Genomic DNA, 20646 nt, shown 5'->3' on the forward strand with positions numbered 1-20646 from the left:
CTATGCATTAATATGCAACCCGAAACTTAATATTTATTTAGATGGGAATGTATTGAGAAGATTTTCTTGTGTCACTGCTAGGTAGCACCATTGTCGCGCGCAATTTCTATGCTACACTTTCGATTCTATATTCATTCTAGAACATATTGCATTTGCCTGATGTAGTCTGTAGTAGTCTGCGGACATGGTTAACTGTGGTTTGTAGCATTATGTAGAATACGATTACAAAGGCCGACTTAAAAGCTAATAACGCTTGTTTGTGTCCGTGTGAGGCTTTAACCAGAAAAAATGACTCGCACAGTGTTATCGAATTTTTAGGAATTAATGAAATTGAAAAAACGGAAGAGTCTGTGCGCGCAGTGCGTGAATATGCCCGCCAAGGTCTCAAAGAAGGTCGTGGGCATGATCGTACGAAGCCGAAAATTCATTATTAAGGATGGGGTCATTACGGTACTGAAACACATTCAGTTTAATACCTATTAGATTTTTAAGTTACACCTTCATCTTTTTCTATATATGTTTTCGATGATTTCGCATCGGAAGTAAGTACGTTTTCGTTTCGGTGCATGACAAACTCTTAATAACGAATTTACTTTGTATTTATCTCCTACCAAGTAGTGCGATAATAGTGGATTTAATGATTAAAATGTTTTTAAAAGCGCGACTTCGACTCATTCAACTTATTCTCAGAAACAATAGGTACGAAAGTTATATGAGTTTTAGCGTAATTGCATTGTAATTATAACACTGACACATGGCTGAATCTTTATTCATTCTTTATTCATTATATATTAGTAAAATTCATTTTCACATAGAGGATTGTTATAAAATACAATTGACACGTTTTTCATAGATAGTTTTGAATTTTTCTTCAAAGTATAATGAATCTTTGTATGCCTTTATTTCAATCCTGTATCTCTTATGATTTTTGTTTCTTAACTGATCAATAAGATGCTAATTGTAATATATGGTAATATCAATAATAATCTTGTTAACAGTTAAATATAATGTATATTAAACTATTTAATCTTCTGTTCATTCCTAGTACTTTATAATTAATGAGGTACTTAGAACCTGCAACCAGCTTCTTTATTTCATTTGTTAATTTCCTAATATAGCTTACAATGTTTTTCTGGTATGAAATATATAATAGTACTACAATTCTTTCAAATATACTACATTTTATTTAGAACATTATTCAATATTATTTTATAATTGTGAAATTAATTTTATTTAAATTATACCAATTTTCTATTTCTTTTTATTGTTTTTGATTAATTTCTTTTTGTGACTAATTAGAATTAGAAGCTTTATTGCTATCTTTTATAATACAAAAAAGATAAATTATATCCTGCAAAGTTTATGAAAAACTATTATAATATAATGCTTTTATTTTATATTTGATATATTGTTGTTACCGTTTGTGATAAAGTATTAAGTCAAAAATATATTTCAATATTATGAAATACACAGTACAAAGAAATAAACAATTAAATGTTTAATTTCAAAATAAATATACTTGTACAAACAATATAATAACCTATAAATTCTTTATGCTTTACACTAGAAATATATATCTTAAATGAATATAGGAAAATGTTTTATGTTTTTAATACACTGTAGTTATTGAAATAATAAAACACTTTAAACTATTAAAATGCAACATATTATTATGATCATGATTTTTTAAGGAAAATATAAAACGCATGTTTGTGAAAATAAATGTATTTTATCTTGGTTTGCAATATTTTTGCCTTTTATTAGAATTGAATTAAATTGTTTCTTTTTATTAAAGTATTATTATATATATACAGGTCCTTCGAATAATATCGTACTTGCGCATATTGATCAGCTGCCAGTAATGTGTAGTTGATAAGAACAACTAAGCTTTTCGTATACGAAACGAGTAATGAGAAAAAGACTATATAAAATTTTTCAAAGTTGGACCGTTTTTCGTTTCCAAGTGTATTATTATGAACATACGACGAACGAATTATCGGTTCGTTACTAAATTTTTAGGTTAGATTCAATCTAAAGCTATGACGAAAGAACAGCTACTATGATAAAAAGTGGGTGGGGGGTTTGGTGGAAGAGTTGCAATGCAGTGATTCAGGTTTTTCTTCAAAAAATTTCTAATAATTCTATTGAAAAATATAAGAGTGGACAGTAAAAAGATCAGGAAATTATTAAATAGATATGTGGTTTCAAGAATCTTAAGTGAAGAGGCGTTGACAATAATTTATAATACCAAGAAATATTAAATACGGGACGAATTACTCCACCTCGATCTGTCAGTCTTTATTACCGATCATACCATTTTTTAATACACTTTAATATAATACTGTGACTTGTACAAGTTTTACGAAAAGATGAAATGTCGATGAATATTTCGTGTGACAGCTTCCGATGATACAAAAATCGCATGACATTATGCTGAATGATAGTTTTATTATGAAAAACTTCGTCGCACTACTGTCAGATAACAAATCGGATCATGTTTGACGAAAACATGACAGTTTTTCCTAAAAAAGGAGAACAGTTTAAGAAGAAATGTTTAAATGATACTACATAAAAAGAAAGAAATCCTGGAAATTTTAAGAAATTTAATCTGTCAACAATGTAGTGCTTTTTAAACCAGCTGCCCTTAATAGCTACAGACTACAATATGTGATAAGAGAATCCGAATGTTTTGAAAATCCTGTATACAGATAGAAGAGTATATTTTTAAGATGGTCATACACAGATATTTTGTTCAATGTTAATGATTTTAGCACAATATTTTATGTACATAAGGAATTTTGTGTCTTTATATTGCTGAGAAATGTAAAAAGAGAAACAAAGAAAAATACACTTTGTGTGGATGGGAAAAAATACATAAAATTGACCAAAAATAAAAGTAATGATACTAAAGAATATTTGTAAAATTGTTTAAATGATGAAGATCAAGTTATAATAGTGAATAGGTCATACTATGTATTTCTAATATAGTTTTTAACTTTTTGTTAATGGCACAAATTATGATAATAACAGATTAGTATTAATGAAAATAAGAAAGAAGCTTGTTGCAATTAATAACTCAAATATTTTATATGTATATAGTTGAGGATAATACAATCTCTATACAAACCATAGGAACATGCAAAGATTGTATCTTACTAGGCAAAATGATATTTGTGATATAACAAAAAATATATATACGTAGAATTTAAAATTAAATATATTAGAAAAATATTCACAAGGAAATGCAATAAAAATAGAGCTTTCAATTAGAATTAACATATAAATGTAATTAAGAAAGAACTTAGTAATAATAAATAACTATTCGTGAAGATTAGGTTGAATATTTGGAAATAAAAAATTGATATGATGCTAAGTCAAGGTTATTCATTACAGTATTATATGGATCTGAACAACTGATAAATGAAATATTGATAGAATCATAAGTATGGAAAGAAATATATATAGTAACACTTCTTAGGGGTCATGCCCCCTGGGGCAAAAGGTGGAGCAGAGGGCCTGGGCCCCTCCTGTTCTGAAATTCACAACAGCCAAGAACATGCTATTGCTAAACTCACACCTTCTCTTACATTTGCTCAGCAATGCTACAGACATCTTAAGGTCAGCTGTCACAATTTGCAAAGTGCTTATAGTTCTTCATAAATCCAAAGAAACTTTTGATATTGTACTTTTGTAAAAATGATCTTTTTATTGTTTCATATTTATTGGGTATAGCAAATAGATATCATGGCTGCTTATGAACTGTGTATACATACATTAGTAGTATACACATATTTTGCATACAAAGAATATTTATATATTTTATTATTTTTGTTTTACAGAGTTCCGGTATAGGAGAGGCAAGTGTATACCATGCTCTGGTTGTAATATTTTTGGAATTTTTTGCATGGGGTTTATTAACCATGCCTGTTATTTCTGTATTAAATATTACATTTCCAAATCATACGTTCCTGATGAATGGTTTGATAATGGGCATTAAAGGAATCTTATCATTTCTTTCTGCACCATTAATTGGTGCCTTGTCTGATGTATGGGGTCGAAAATTCTTTCTACTCATCACAGTAGCCTTCACATGTGCACCGATTCCTCTAATGAGCATTAATACATGGTGGTTCTTTGCTATGATCTCCATCAGTGGTGTCTTTGCTTGCACATTTTCAGTGGTGTTTGCATATGTTGCTGATGTTACTGAGGAACATCAAAGATCTCCAGCATATGGTTTAGTAAGTATTTTATTACAAAATTTATTATATAATTTATAGTATTTTATACCGTTTTCTTCATAAATTTATTTTATTAGGTATCTGCAACTTTTGCTGCAAGTATGGTAATAAGCCCAGCATTGGGAGATTATGTCATGAAAGTGTATGGAGAAAATCTTGTGGTTGCATTAGCAACAGCTATTGCAGTGTTGGATGTGTTTTTTATATTAGTGGCTGTACCTGAAAGTTTGCCTGAAAAAGCTCGTCCACCAGCACCTATTTCTTGGGAACAGGCAGACCCCTTTGCTTATCTTGGAAAGGTAATTTGAAATATCATATATAAAAGTGGAATCGACCCAAATTACTGAATTTATGTTAAAAAAATAGATATTTTCACTATTTTAGAAGTTTTTATATTCTATTTTAAATAGGATGTTTGAATTAATTAAAGATACTTATCTTTATTTGACATAATAATAATTAAAATTAAAATATTAATATAATTTTGATATTTTAGGTTGGCAAAGATCACACTATTTTAATGTTGTGTATTACTGTGTTCCTGAGCTATCTTCCTGAAGCAGGACAGTATAGTTGTATATTTGTCTACTTGACTAAGGTTATGGGATTTACTGCTTTAATGGTAGCATTTTTTATTGCTGTGGTTGGAATTTTAAGCGTTGGTGCTCAAACTCTCTTGGGCGTTTTGATAAAGACACTTGGCAGTAAACATACTATAATGTTAGGCCTTCTATTTGAGATGTTACAACTCATGTGGTTTGGCTTCGGTTCACAAACATGGTAATTTTTTCTTGTTCATGCTTACAACTTTTAATTTGTGAAGTAAAGTTTCAGTAAGACATTACTTATATTCTATTACAACTTGATTTTAATAAAAATAGAATTTTATGAATTTTATTAGATATTTCTGTAATTTTAAGGATGATGTGGGCAGCTGGAGTGCTTGCTGCTGTGTCAAGTATTACATATCCTGCAATCTCTGCGTTTATATCCATGCATTCTGATGCAGATAAACAAGGTTTGGTACAAGGCATGGTAACTGGAATGCGTGGATTATGTAATGGTCTAGGGCCAGCAATGTTTGGAGTAATCTTTTATCTTTTTCGCGTTGATCTCAACGACAATTCTTCTTCCCTTCCTGCAAGGCCATCTCCATTAGATGAAAATAACAAAACAGGAACTGCCACGCAACATCTTGATATTATGCCACAAATAGTAACCCAGGTAGATTTGATTAAAAGTTAAGATATGATCATAGTTAAATTGATGTAAGTACTGCAACAAAATCTATATTTTCAGCTTGTACCAGGACCACCATTTGTGTTTGGTGCATTACTTGTGATATGTGCATTACTAGTAGCTGCATTTATACCTGAATCAAACACAATGCCAACTGGTCCATTACATCATCCATCCACCTCCCGGAGGCTCTCCGGTAAATACGCATATCAGAAATGTACGTTAAAGGTTGTCAGTTATGTTAAAATTCAGATGTATTTTTGGTGGTGGATTTTATTGTAAGTCAATTTGGATAACAATAGTAGCCGAACGATGGTACAGTAAAATATCAAGATTGTATATCAGTTTTATAAAAAGAGATATCATAATAATCTTCGGATAACCAACCGGGAAATGGATTTGCTCGTAATTAATTTATTAAGATTGAATTTTCTTTTTAATAGATTTCGTTCTTTACTAGCTGTTTCTCACCAACAAGACTTGAATCTTTCATTAACATCACGCTTAACATATAAACAATGTGATCGCTTATCCGGAAATTATTATCTTAGCTATTAATATAATTAAAATACATCTATATTTTATATAACATATATGTAACTCATAAGAAATGTCTTGTATGTTATACACACGTATGTGCACATGTTTATATATACATGGTTATATTAAATTTTGTTATGATTTAAGGTTTATCCTTGGATGTACATTATGAGGGAGACAAATTGGGAAGCGGCAAAGGAAAAATAGGACCGCTGTCACCTCTAGTCGACAATTGCAACTCTGCTGCTCTATAGCTATTGTAAAAACTAAGACGAGCTACAAGAAAGAAGAGGGACACGTACCTTTGTGATAAAACTATCTTTAGAGGAACGGTTACTATCAAGTGCACCTACTACACAAGGACTTTAAAAAAGCTGTCTATATTGTATTATATTATATCTTTAAGTCAATAACTGAGGTTATCTTAGGATTATCAATCCACTTAATGTTTAGGTTACGAAAAATTTTACAAGCAGTGCTGTTTTAATGACATTTAGGTTGAGCTAAACATTAAGTTCGATCGTTTTAGGTATATTTTGTTATATAAAAAGTTAAAATTTTACATTTAAAAAAAAAGGAGATTGTAATATTATCTTGTACCAAGTACCAGACACCTCATTCATTCATTCTGATTCATTTATCAGTGACTCCTGGTTTGTGTAGCTTGCCAATGCATAAAACGATAAAACGAATGAAAGTTGTAACCAGTATTTTTACTAGATTTATAACGTAAAAACTCTATAACTTTTTATGTAAAAACTTTTTTTATGATGTGTTATTCATCGCTTATTAGGATCACATAAGGGCAACAATTTTGTATAATTTAGGCAAGAGCACCTGTTACTTTGATCACCAGCATTATAAATTTTTAGTTTAGGATATTTTCTGACATTTTTGTGAATCGTCTTTGGAAAACAAAATCTTATTTATTTGCGGATGTACTTTGTCTCATTTTTCATGCATTCCTTTGTTTTAAGCATACCTTTGAATTAACGAAGAAAGAAGAGTGCAATAGTTGCGAAAAAAATGGAAAGACGTTGTAAATGAAACTTTACGTAGTTGAAATAGAGAATAAGTTTCCAATCGCATATAATACCTAGTAAGAGTTAGCTGATGTTTGTAAGTACGTTAACTATCTTTTTTGCATAAATATTTATTTTAATAATTAGACATCAACAGAATGAATTCAATGGCCTTAATCAGAAAGAAAAAAAAAAACAATTTATATGAAATTATACTTTGCCATTTGAAGGCAATGGTAGATTTTGATCAAGAATGTTATGAACATTATTAGTCGAATGCTGACAGCGTTACTCAAACGTTAAAATGTGCATGTTATAAATTGGAGTCATTGATGTTAACAAAATACAATAGTGTAGTGTATTTGTGCATTTTACTTGTACTTTGAAAGAATTAGTGTTTGCGGAATTATATGTGCATTGCCATAGTCCACATAACTCTCTGAATTTGAAATCAACATTATTTAGAATAAATTTCGATGTTGCGTTAAAATTTGCATAATACTATGTTTGTTTTATAACAAATGTAAGACTATTTAACATATTCGAAATGAAATTAGCTTTATTGTTCATAATTTTGTTTAGTATACATGAAATTATAACTGTCATTCGTTACGAGATAATTCACGATAAAAGAGGATGCTCAAATCCCATCGAAAACCAAAGAACGACTTAGTAGCAGATATCCTATTCAAGAGTTGTAATATTAGAAAACAGTAGGAACTCATGAAATTATGGTGCAATGCGCGAGCAAAAAATAAAATTTTGTATGATCTCACTTTTCTCCAAGAATGCTATTTTTTAAATCAGGAAAGATGTAAATAAATCATCATATGGTTTTTTTTGTAAAAATTCGAAAGAAGGGCTAATCAATTCATATGAAATCTTAATCCCATTAGTACTATTCTGTTCTTTGAAATTACTTTGGTATTGAGAAAGTGTTATACATATCTTTTTATATCTCTTTGTTAAGGTAAGTCGTGGAATAAAATTCCATTACAAATGCACAACATAAATATATATGATAAGATTATTATGTCCAGTGATAAAATATGTAAAACAAATTTTGAGAATATATGATAACTTATTTGTGTTAAATTTCTTGGAGAATATAAGTATAACATGCAATAATTTTATATTTCTGCTTGATTTGAAACTTATTTATTAAAGTTTGCTCTTATACACAAAAGTACATCAACACTGTTGTAATATAACATTGCAAAACAAACAAAAGAGTCACAGTATAAAAAACAAAGTCCAGTTTAAGACTTAACACCTCAATAAAGTAAGTAATTATATATGTACAATGTATGATGGATGCATTAATAAAATAATTATTTTTAAAATATAAGGAAACATGTTCTATAGATATACAATTATTTATATTTAAAAAAGTTAATGGTTAAAGTTAAAAGTTACTTTATACTTTGTAATTTATAATATAATTGTTTTGATACAATTTTGTTCATAAGAGGAAGGTTTTAATTTCTTAAATAGTTTATGAAATAGTTGTCAGTGTTGAACCACTCTGTTGCCAAGATTCAATTGCTTTGTTAACAATTACTTCAGATGTTTCTTCTGTTATCTAGAATAAAAATATTTGCTTATAAACAATTGTTATAATTCATACTCGTACAAATAAACACATATAGATATTTCCATACATTGGCAATAGTATCTAAAATACCATCTATATTTTCACATCTCAATAAAAGTCTTCTTAAAGTTGTTAGGGTGACTACAGTGACAAAGATTAAAGTTCTATATGCACCTACAGCTATTTTATCCCATATTCTGTAATAAATAGATTATTTTTTACAATTATATATTTCTTATTTTTTATTTAAAGTATATTAAATATATATACTTTGCTATAGAACCATTAGATATTGTTCCTGCAAAGCATGAAGAAAACCAAATGTCATATGGAATATTGTAAAGTGCTTCTATTTTAATAAGATGCTTGTATAATTCTGGATCTTCTCTCTCTAACAAAGTATAAGTGCATTCTTGTAATCTACTGATTTCTTTATGAAATTTTTGTACTTGATCTAAAAGTCCACATAATATCCAATATGTGTCTACTAACTTTTCCTCATATGAATCTATGTCAACAATGTGCCATAATGTTTCAGCCAATCTGTTCATAGCTCTAAAGAAAATATAATTATCAATATGACAATAATTTAATAGATTATAATTAATAGCTACATTTAATAAAATATGAGACCAATGTTGATACCTGTGCAAGGGAACTTCTAATTGAGTATTCATGTCAAGTTTTGCTCTTCTAGTGCGCAATAACCACATAGTAAGGAGCATTAAATGAGGTTTTGTACAATCATCCAAAATTTTTGTAACCTTTAAAGCTTTTTGTAGATCTTGAAATTCTGCTTTTCTCTGACTTATTATAAACTTATGACTATCTATATAAATTGGTATTACATCCAATAATACTTTCCAAAGAAAATTTCTATATTTAGTAGGAACTGTAAATCGCAAGCAGAATTGTTTCAGTTTTGCTTTATCCAAAGGACGCTCTTTAAGTAATATTTCTAAAGACCTTTTCTCTTCGACACTACGAAATCCCACCTATATTTTGATTATATACTTGATTAATCACATTCATAATTAGTGTTCTATTATTTATAACCTAAGCGATAAGAAATGTTACTAATACAAATATTTCACGTAAAAATGCATACTTTTTCATAATAAGACGAGCGAAAATTTCGTTCATCAGCCATTTTCTAATTAATAAATTTCAGAATTGATATACTATTATTTGATACTTAGGAAACAAGGGTTTTATAAATTATTTTCACACATCTTCCTTGAATTTAAATGTTAACATTAATTTACAAATTTATTTCTTACTACACAAACGAGATACACCTATAATTCTGGCCATTAAAACCTCATCTGTGATTATAGATATCAATTTTTTGAAATATCATATTTTTCTGTTTATTAAATTTATTCTTTGTTCAGCGAGTCAACGGGTGTTCTAACAAATTAGAAGAAGTAAATAAATTCACGTGATCAAAATCTAGGGGAAACAGAATCGAATTCACAAATTTGAGATAACATAAAAGGTTACTTTTTTAAATATTAGCTTTTTAAGTAAAAAAAGTATAAAATATATCAAACTTTTTTAATGCAAATTTATCCTTAAAGATCATAATTTATTAGTAACTACCAGCTAATAATAGTATATTTTACATTAAATTACATTAAATCGTATATAACACCCAAACTATTTACAAGCTATGTTTATTACTTCATTGACACGTTACATGCACGAAATAAATTCATTTTAATGTTATAACAATATGGACAAAGATAAAGACATTATCGTATGCGTGCCAGGTAATTATATGTCCAACATGAGTGAGAAAATTATATGGTTAAAGAATAAAAATGGAATATATTTCTATAGGACAGAGGTTATGTGTCTCCGACAAATTTAATATTGCTGGACCAGGAACTTATGAACAACAAGGCTATATCTATTCGAAATTAGTTGGTGTAGTAAAATTAATACAAAAAGAAAATGTGAGTAAGGTATTAAAATGATTTAAATAGCAATACAGATTAGACATTGTTTGATATTAGTCAAACTGTGTTTCATTATGAAATATCTTTATTGTAATTGCTAATTATTAATTGCATTAAATATTGTTCAACATTGAGATTTATTATATAAATTTCATACATTAAATATTAAATAATTATTTTTAATAATAATAATAATGATATATTAAATTTTAGATTCGTACCATAGAAGTCCATGGAATAACAGAGCAAAGCATTGTTCCTGCACCTGGTGATATTGTAACAGCTATGGTTACTATTGTTAATCAAAGATTTTGTAAATGTAGTATAAAATGTATAGGTGATATTGTATTGACAAGACCTTACAGAGGAATTTTAAGGAAAGAAGATGTTCGTGTAATAGATAAAGATAATATTCAAATGTATAAGTGCTTTAGACCTGGAGATATTATTCTTGCAAGAGTTGTATCCTTGAGCTCGTTTGCAAAAAAGATATGTTATTGTTGATAAAATTTTGAATAATTTCCTATGCATTAATTAGATGCCAATGACAGAAGCACATACTTATCAACTAAGTACAGCAGAAAATGAATTAGGTGTAGTGATAGCACATAGTGAGGAAGGTAAGTAAATAAAGGTAAAATTATTTTCTATTCTTAATAATTTTCGTGTTACAGGTGTAGCTATGATACCCATTAATTGGACACAAATGCAATGTCCTAAAACATTGCGAAAAGAATTCAGGAAAGTAGCAAAAGTTGTGCCAGAACATGTTGTTGCAGAACAATAATTGAATACTAATTTAACATTAATCATTTTTCCTTTTATTATATTTGTTTATTAAAAAAGATACGAAAGAAATAAAATAAATCATCGTTTTATATATACAAGTGTCATTTATATATTCTTAATATTTAATTTATTCGAAATATTTATTTATAAATAAGTAGCTATATAATAGAGATTAAGTTGATTAGTAGTGACTTACCGAGTGAATGACCTCGACAAAGAATGTTTTGTATTGCGTAAAAAAAGATTACAACATCAATTCCGTTTTGAGGGAAAAATTGTTAATTATTCTCATATAAAAAAATAGCAAATTTTTTTAGATTTTATTATACTTGATTATAGTTATATTATTATATTGCATTTATAATTTTAATTTTAATTTTATTAATTATAATCTTATTATACTACTTATTTTATTATAAAACTTTTAATTCTTGCTTAAATTAATTATATTATTTTTATATTATGTTAATTCTATGTTATAAATATCTAATAATATATAATTAAATTGTAATGAGTCTGATTCGTTAAGACCGTATTTCCTACAAACAATACATAATGTAGAGCCAATGAGAATTCACTGATTCAAACACGCTCAATTTGCCGCCGGGCGATACTTCCTCTCCCCGCACCGAAATTGAGCGGTCAAACTGAGGCGAGGGGAGTTATTTGCTTGTCGAAAATCGGAGTGTCAATACTTATTAATTTGTGTGAAGCGTGTAACCTGTTATAACGGCGTTATATTTCCACATTCCAATTCTGTAGCCTCTATTCATTACTATTAGGTTTGTTTCATCAACACAAGTTCATCTATTAATCTATTGAACATTATTATAACAAAATTAATTAACTCGAGTACTACTTTCTTTAATTTCCTCCGATCATGTATTTGATCATTACAGTTATTGATAGCTTATATTGTGTGCTTTTTTTGGGAACAGATTTTGAAATATGTTATCGTTTAATTTCAATATATTTGTTTGAAATCGTTGATTTTCTTGTGTGCAGATATTGGTTAATGGCGGGAAAGATTTCTATTCTGTAAGAATTCAAAAAGTGACGCCATAATGATTGACAGTCGATTTGGTGGTTTCTGATAGAAATTTGGTAATGTTTCATTCATTTTGATAAAAGCAGTCTTATATATACGTTTATATTGTTATTTTATTGAATTATTAGTAAAATATTGGGTAATATTATATAATATTATATACATATTTGATACGTACGATAATATACAATAATATAATAAAAAATTTTCTTCTTCTTTGAGAATGCTAAGACCAAATTAGAAAAGACTAGAGAAATTATTTCGTTAGTTTGAATAATATATCATTCTTATTTCACATAAATTGATCGAATTATTTCATTCTTTTAATATATATTCTAAATTAGCGCTCTAAGTAGTTAAACAACTTAGATTTTTTAAATAAATTTTGTATTTTAAATCAAATACATCAAATTTTATTAGATTTAGCATTAAATCAATTATATTGCATTTATAGTATTTTCTAATATTTGATAATTGAATGCTATTTTGAGATATTTTACAATATTCATATATAATATTTTACATTTATTGATATCAATTTTAGATACATATTCCAACCTGGTAATATTGGCTATGATACTTTGAAAAACAAGAATAATAGATATTTATGTTCATAGCTTTATAAGAATACCAGTACATTTGTAAACAAACGCTCGATAGGGAGGAAAAGGAAAGTTTACTTTTTTTCCTGCTTCCATCTCCAACTAACAATATTATTTTCAGAGAATATTTGTGGTCGCGTGCAATGCGATCATTAAAGTCAGTATTTGTTCCGTAATAATAGTAGCGATATTTTTCAGAGCGCAATAGCTCTTAAATAATTGTAAATTTAATTAGAATTTTTATGCGAAATTAGACTCGGTGTTTGTTCGTCGATTTTTAATAAAACGTACGTTTTAGTCATTTTTTATTTTTATTTACTTTTAATTTTTATTTATTTTTAATTTTTATTTATTTTTTGTTTTTATTATACCTTACTTTTTTTAAATATTCGTTTTCGGTATTAGAGTTGGAGGTTTCGCAAGGGTATGTAATTTCTCCAGGATATCAACAATGTAAATATATACGTATATTTTACTTTATTTTATTCTTTGCGTTTCGTTTGAGTTGTTACTAATTAAAAGAGATATAATTTAAGAAGTCTAAAAATTTCCAATATCTAAAAATAGTCCCTAACATGTTCAAAAAATGATTAGATTTTCAATGTCTAGATTTGAAACTTTTACATTAGAGTTTCGATTTTTATAGCTATTAGAATTTAGTTCTATTGAAGTTCCAAGTTTAGTAAAATATTCCATCTCTTACTATCTCAAATCTTTTAAATAAACTTTTTACTTTTAAGAATATATTATAATATTTTATATTTCTTTAGATTCTTTCACTGTTCCTACTTCTTCCTACTTTTTGGTGAGAATCTGGTACGGCTAAAGCTAACATTGTAAGTATTTTTTCGCATTATATTTCTATTAGAATATTACATTTCAGAATATTAAATTTTATTAACAAATTAGGATATTCCATATTTTGTTACAGATTTTTCACAGTCCTCTCTTTCTCCTATTCCCTGAAAAGGAGGTAGTGATGCTACAAAAGTCAAGAATGTAAGTATCTTTGCACATTGTATTTCAATTAATTCTATAGTATCACAAATAAATTTTAATATTTTATGTTTTATTGCATTTATTTTTTATAGTCTAGACCTCAATCATGGCCTTCCAAATGACTTTTACCGAACTACTGTAGCAATGTTCTGTGCATCCAATTGTGAGTTGCATGACTTCTCTTTAATGACAGCCCTCGCGATGACTTTCCTTGGGCTACCGCAGAATCGATGACCACGTTCCTCGCATTTTATTGTGAGTCGCATGCGTTTTTGTTCCTCCGGTCACTCAATCATGTCGTAGGGCGAAAGGTCCGAATCGACACGGGTGACTGGTTGTATTACGTAGAATTTTTGCGAGCATAGTGACCGCGGATATTTATTATACCCGTGAGTAGTAACATTATCTCTGTGTTTTTATTCATCTATTAGATAGGATAGGTTTTCTTGCATATCGCGTTATATATATTAATAACATGACGTTGATGATTAATTTTATATTGACATTATTAATACAATATTCTATAATATATAATATTAATATAATATTATATGATATGAATGATACGTTTGAATATGCATGGTTGAAAATATATTCGACACATAATTGCTTTTAAAATCAGAATATAATTAAAATAGATATTTACAAATATATACACCAAATAAGATATAAATTTTCTAATACATGATAAGTATTGAAATGATTGCAATAAAAAATGCACTTATTGCACAATAATGATAACATATATGAATAATTTACAATTTCATTTTCATTTCATCATCAATTTCATTTTATACTAATATTTTAAACATTTTGATTATTTGATATTCATATTATAAACGAGTATAATTTTAGCTATACAAGTATTAAAGTGTTGAATTATTCCTGTATGAAAATATATGAAATTTTATGTGCAAGAAAAAACTTCGCGACAGGCAGATTTCAGAATCAAAGCAATAAATTGTGAACGCAGTATGTATAGTTTCGAAAATATGCTTTGATGAAGGAGTCGCTTGAGGATTAATTTACTTATAGTCTATCATTGTTCGTCGAATTTGATATTACTTGCATTGATTCCTGTTCTTTATTTTTAAATAAATATATTTACTACTTTACTATAATAAATATTTATTCATTCAGATTCAATATTTCAGTACTTCATTAAATCATAGTAAAATATAAAGTAAAATCATTGAAATTTGAAATGAAATGAGCAAACACAAATTAATATTAGCCCGTTATGAAACACATATAAAATTAGATATGCTAATGATCCTTTTAGTTCAGGATTTTCAGGTCTAACCCTTTCCATGTTCGTTGCCAGGACCTCACTCACGTGCTCAGATGTTACTTGGGTGGGAGAAAGGCAATGGGCACGATGATCATATTTAATGTAATAATTTCTCAGCGACTGACGATGTGTTAGTGTATTGTGCACGACGTACTTTCCACATTGTATGTGTGTGTTAGGTTGTGGAATTGCGTCGTTTCAACGTTACTCTACTCGCTGTAATTCCAAGTATCCGAAAGATTTACAGATATAAGTATATCTGTATCTCACAATGATATTAAAATTATAATAACGGTATTAAATTTCGAACGAATTTTTTTAAACAGATACATCTACTCTCTCAATCATAAATTTATTTTTAATTAAAATCGAGACATATACGTATTATTATCGCGTTTCACGCAATGGTCGCTAGCCATCGCCAGTCGATTTCAGGAAAATGGTACGTAAATTAGAGTGTGAAAGTTGTGTGTTAAACTCGGGTGTCGGAGGCGTCCCGGGACGTCTCTCTAGTGTAGGCCTTTGCGCCCGGGTTATGTGTGAGAACCGTGGAGTGAATGTGTTGGTGTGCTTGTTTTGCCAATTTAAAAATTTTAAATATAGGTTTCCGGGTAGGATAGGTAGCATATTTTCTGGTATGAGTGTTAACTATAAGTAGGTAGGGCCGGGCAGGTTGGCACAGTCTCTCGTCGGGTAGGCGCGTTTTCGCGTGTCCAACCTGTTTCAGGATATTTGATTTGAAAAATTAACGGTGAAGCTGGCATCACGAATGGAGCATACCATTTGTCTTGAGCCTTGCCTATCGATTTTTCGAATATCGCGGACGTGGTCGCGAGTACGGAGTAGGTTTCGAAACGAACGTTTATTGCTCGAGCACACACATGCGAACGGACAACGGTCGCTATGATCTTTGCTCGTCCATGTGTACTGGGAATAGCATCCGCGATTTACCTTTTTATTTTACTTTTATACGTTATTTTTTATTTTGCGATTAGAAAGACTCGAGCCTAGACTTAAGTTTCAGCGGGCATTGCGCCCGAAGAAAGAAGAGGCTATGAGCCGAAGAGGCCCGGCAAACTGCCGTTCAAGAGGGCAACTACCAATGGCTCCCCATCCTCTGGGTCATCCAGAGCATGGAAAGTTATTCTCGTTACTACTTTGTCACTATGCTTGCTTTTAGTATTTGTAGTAGTAGTAGTAGCTCTTTTTTTTGGCTGATGTATATATCGGTCCATCATCACATTGGGCAAATCGCGGTTTTGTTTTATTAGTGTCGCGGGAGATTAATTACGGCTTGAATTAGAGTTGCGAAAAAATTATAATCCTGCTTGTTTTAGTGTTGCGAATTATGACATCGCGATAGTCCTTGGCAATTTTTATCATGAATTGTCAGAATTTCTTAGAGAGTAGTATGTACATATTGAAATTTTTCTTGTTTCCTTTAAAGATTCTTCCTTTATTCAAAGTTGTATGTAGAAATATTAACGTTTCATTAATTTTATAGTATTGCAGTTTGTAGCAACATAATGTTTGAAATATCTTTTTTTTTCATATATGTATACATATTAATTTAATTTTTGTTTTAAGACATTGGTATTGCGATTGTCTATTGCGATTGTTTTAATTGCTTTCCTAAGTAGAGTTGCGCTGATGAACGATCGCGTTTTTTGGAGTAGTGTTGCGTCTATATCATGCTCAATTTTTTTCCACTGGACTATGGAAGCACGTTCCTGTTCTTGGATGGTAGTCTTGATGGTAGCCGGATGTGGCTGCACTAGATTCGGTTTCGTTATTAGAGTTGCGAGTATTTAAATATGAGTGCACAGATTAGCTTTTATAACGAAAATATCCTACTTTTGCTTTCAAGAGTTTTCCAACTTTTCTTTTGCATTTTTTATCTTCAATAATTAATTAATTAGCATTGCAAGTATTGTATAAAGCACTCTTCGTGATTTATATTAACAATTTTCTATTTTATATTTGAACGTAGAAAATTAATGTTGCGAAAAAGAAAAAAATACTCGTCCACTACGGTTTTTGTTCTTCGGGCTTGTATCGAGTGGATGGCCCTTCTGGCTATTGTTTTCACTTCTCTTTCAGCCCACCTTAATTCCAGAGTATTGTTTCGAAAATACTGTTGATGAACATATTTATCTAATACTCATGGACATCTTTAATTTTACATAATTATACAAATTTTATGTAACATTAAAATTTGTATAATTTTTAAATTTTATTCAATGATGCCATGTACATTGCGTGTAGTATGTAAAGAAAAGCGAGGAAAGATGTACTAACAAAATATTTGAATTATACAACTTGAAGATCTTTCGGTAAATCAAAAAACTAATTTGAATTTGAGTTCTTAGTTTCAGAAATCTTTGTACGACCAACGGAGACAGATATGGACTATCTCAAGCTACATTCAAGGTATACAAGATTTTAAAATATAGATGATTCATTTCATACATACACATAATATACGCTTTCCCTTTTCCTTTATTATATTTAGGTGCTTATGTAAGTCAGACATATAAAAATCCTTTGGATTTCTGGTTAACACATTAAATTAGACTTAGAATCAGCTAGGACATATCTTAAATTGAATTATCTCGTGGTTAGGTAGAAGGTTTGTAAATAAAATAAGATTTATATGGTTAGATAGTTTATATTTAATTAGATCTATGCATAGACTATATAAATTACAATCTGAGCACGTAACTACGTACTAATAGGGAAACATTGGTTTGATATTGTTAGAAAGTAGTGAAAGCAATGCCTCTTAATAATATTAATCTGTGCTTATGTAAATACTTACTTATGTTATGAATTAATATGTGAATAATTCAGCATGATATTTTAAAAAATAAAATAATGCAAATTAGATAAGCAGAAAGTAAGTGAATAATTTGGTAGGTAGTATAATTCCTTATGAATTATATTCTACTTTTGTTTCATATTTGAAGTATCAGTTATTTTACATTTGCATTGCAATGGAACTGTAAAATAATGATGCAAATACGAAACAGTGTTTCATAGAGAGTTATACGATAGTTTAAGATGTAGTGGTAGGTTTAAATGAATAGTGTATCTATTCCCAAGAACCTGCAGGCGGTAAGACCTCGATGATACCTCTTAGTTAGAATATTCGTTAAGTTGTTACAGATACAGATTCTTATTTTGTTGTTCATTCCATAAAACATTATGTATTGTGATTTAGTTCTTTGAAGTTTATATCATAATATGTGTTGTATGTATAGTATGTTTTTCTACAATATATTGTCTTATTACCTGTTTGTAAAATGTTCACGAATCGAAATTATACATATTATGCGCCTGATTTCCGATTTAATAAAGGGGGCTTAAGAATGGGATAAGTTGGAGATGGTTGACACAGTATAGAAAGCGCTCCGGTACCTTGGACGAGATACAGGAATATGTGTAACATTCAATGATTTTCCGAGTCCCACCATTTGGGTGTCACTCGATCCCCCAAACCATTTTCATGTGACATGCGACGTCATCGATAAAGTATAGCATTATTTGAATTGAAATTGAAGTCTTGTATAAAATTATAAGTAAAATGTAAGACAAGATATATTATAGTCCTAACAAAGAAGTAAAATGTAAGACAAGATATATTATAGTCCTAACAAAGAATAGTATTTCGTACTCGATCATCATAAATATACTAAAACTAAGACATCAAACAAATCACGCGATTTAGAATAAAAGCCTAACTATAATGTTTCAAATTAACAGTCCAAAATAAAACTAAGATTTAAAATTAAGGTTTTAATCTAAGATTTAAAATTAACAATTAAGCTTTAAAAAAGAATAAGTCCCTCGCGTTTCCTCGCAAACCCTCGCCATTCAATAACTAACTAGGTATTAGCGTAGTTCTTAGCTTGGTATCGTCTTTCAAAAAAAAAAAAAAAAAATATTAATCAGTTGATTAATCTTTGGAAAACGATGCCAATTACCAGGTCTCACCACGAGGAGGTGACTACGCAAGAGACCCGCCCATGGGTTACTTAACATTACGCATCGATCTCGACATTCAACCTATTGGCAGAATGTCGAGTTCCGACTCTACTTGCCCATGGGCCTGCGTAAAGAAATAGTTGTTTCGTAGCCGAACTGCGAAACACATATCTCCAACGCAGCACTTACACGAATCTTTACAAACATACATACATAAAACATACATAACGCGACATCTATCTCCCACACAACGATTACATGGATCGGTACAAATATTGTACAATAATTGGCATCCCTATTGGCAGCATTCGGTATCAAAGACACATTTATCTAACTTGGAACGAATGAAAGAAAATGAAGCTAACGAACGAACTAACAAACATACGCGACGTACCCCCGTGCACCGGATAACCCGAAGAATTAGCGGAAAGCCCAAGTATTGACCATAACTCGATTCCTGTTTCGCCGTTCGAAACTTATACGAGTCGCGGTCGATGGCGCCGACCGATGATGCCAGTGATCCGCTGGTGATCCAGCCGTGGATCCAGCACATAGGCCGGCAACTTAACACACTCCAACTGAACATGTGGAACCCGGAGAGGGGCCGCTGAACAGGATTACGAAGGCAGAGGCCTCAACTGAACAGTGGGGCCCACCCCCGCGGGCCCGAACAGGATTACGGAGGACGTGAAATTACAGGTCCCTGCCCGAGTACCGAAGTACCAATCGGACAGGAGTGCAGATCCACGACTGAATCCCCAACAGATTCGCAAGCATCAGCGGCGCGACGACAACTCCCGCGATTCGGTGCGAACGTCGAGCAGTCGTTGAGCAGTCACCAAGACTGAGGTGTGCTTGGGCCGCTTTACGAATCCAAAGAGTTGTCCAGTGCACGTTGACCCGCACGTACCCGGAATACGCACGAGCGAGTACGTCAGGCGACAGTTTCAAACAACTGAGCGATCGCGAACCGACAAATCGCGGGTACAATTTTTCGTTCCAAGATGGATAAGTATCGTTGTACAGAATGAGCTCACAATGCACTAAACATAGGTATCTATCTTAAGATTAATTAAGCCTAAAACGCACGCATTCCACGTTGTCCCACGGTGTCCAACGTTGTCCCACGTTGTCCCACGTTGTCCCACGTTGTCCAACGGTGTCCAACGGTGTCCAACGGTGTCCAACGGTGACCTACGGTGCAGCCCAGTCTGGATCATCCAAAATTCTGTTCGCGGCATTTGGAGATACAAACCGGACTGCTGCGTAGTTCTTAGCTTGGCATCGTTTTCCAAAAAATAATCAGATGATTAATCTTTGGTAAACGATGCCAATT

At 30.4% G+C, this 20646-nt stretch overlaps 3 protein-coding genes across 7 annotated transcripts; 2 read left to right on the forward strand and 1 right to left on the reverse strand.

The window, feature by feature from the left end:
- The first annotated feature begins 136 nt into the window (after positions 1-136).
- On the forward strand, positions 137-6957 carry LOC126924358 (hippocampus abundant transcript 1 protein-like). Of its 5 annotated transcripts, none has more exons than XM_050738746.1 (8): positions 137-450; positions 3394-3618; positions 3840-4241; positions 4319-4540; positions 4738-5021; positions 5162-5465; positions 5541-5795; positions 6168-6957. In XM_050738746.1, the coding sequence occupies exons 2-7, from the start codon at positions 3484-3486 to the stop codon at positions 5760-5762; spliced, it is 1569 nt and encodes a 522-aa protein (XP_050594703.1). In that variant the 5' UTR covers positions 137-450; positions 3394-3483; the 3' UTR covers positions 5763-5795; positions 6168-6957. The 5 variants fall into 5 exon arrangements, with proteins under 5 accessions (XP_050594703.1, XP_050594704.1, XP_050594700.1 ...); XM_050738747.1 differs by lacking the exon at positions 3394-3618 and adding an exon at positions 1815-2113 and having other exon boundaries at positions 138-450; positions 5541-5697; XM_050738743.1 differs by having other exon boundaries at positions 138-450; positions 5541-5697.
- Positions 6958-8184: 1227 nt separating this feature from the next.
- LOC126924360 (TBC1 domain family member 7) lies at positions 8185-9892 on the reverse strand. Its single transcript, XM_050738750.1, has 5 exons — positions 9745-9892; positions 9282-9631; positions 8907-9191; positions 8704-8833; positions 8185-8624 (listed from the first exon to the last, which is right to left on the reverse strand). The coding sequence occupies exons 1-5, from the start codon at positions 9784-9786 to the stop codon at positions 8538-8540; spliced, it is 894 nt and encodes a 297-aa protein (XP_050594707.1). The 5' UTR covers positions 9787-9892; the 3' UTR covers positions 8185-8537.
- A 367-nt stretch (positions 9893-10259) lies between these two features.
- LOC126924362 (exosome complex component CSL4) lies at positions 10260-11484 on the forward strand. Its single transcript, XM_050738753.1, has 5 exons — positions 10260-10408; positions 10479-10594; positions 10811-11059; positions 11136-11217; positions 11272-11484. Exons 1-5 carry the CDS (start codon positions 10372-10374, stop codon positions 11382-11384), a joined length of 597 nt encoding a protein of 198 aa, XP_050594710.1. The 5' UTR covers positions 10260-10371; the 3' UTR covers positions 11385-11484.
- Positions 11485-20646: the final 9162 nt, after the last annotated feature.

Source organism: Bombus affinis, chromosome 14 (assembly GCF_024516045.1).
Source record: "Bombus affinis isolate iyBomAffi1 chromosome 14, iyBomAffi1.2, whole genome shotgun sequence".
Lineage (NCBI taxonomy): Eukaryota > Metazoa > Arthropoda > Insecta > Hymenoptera > Apidae > Bombus > Bombus affinis.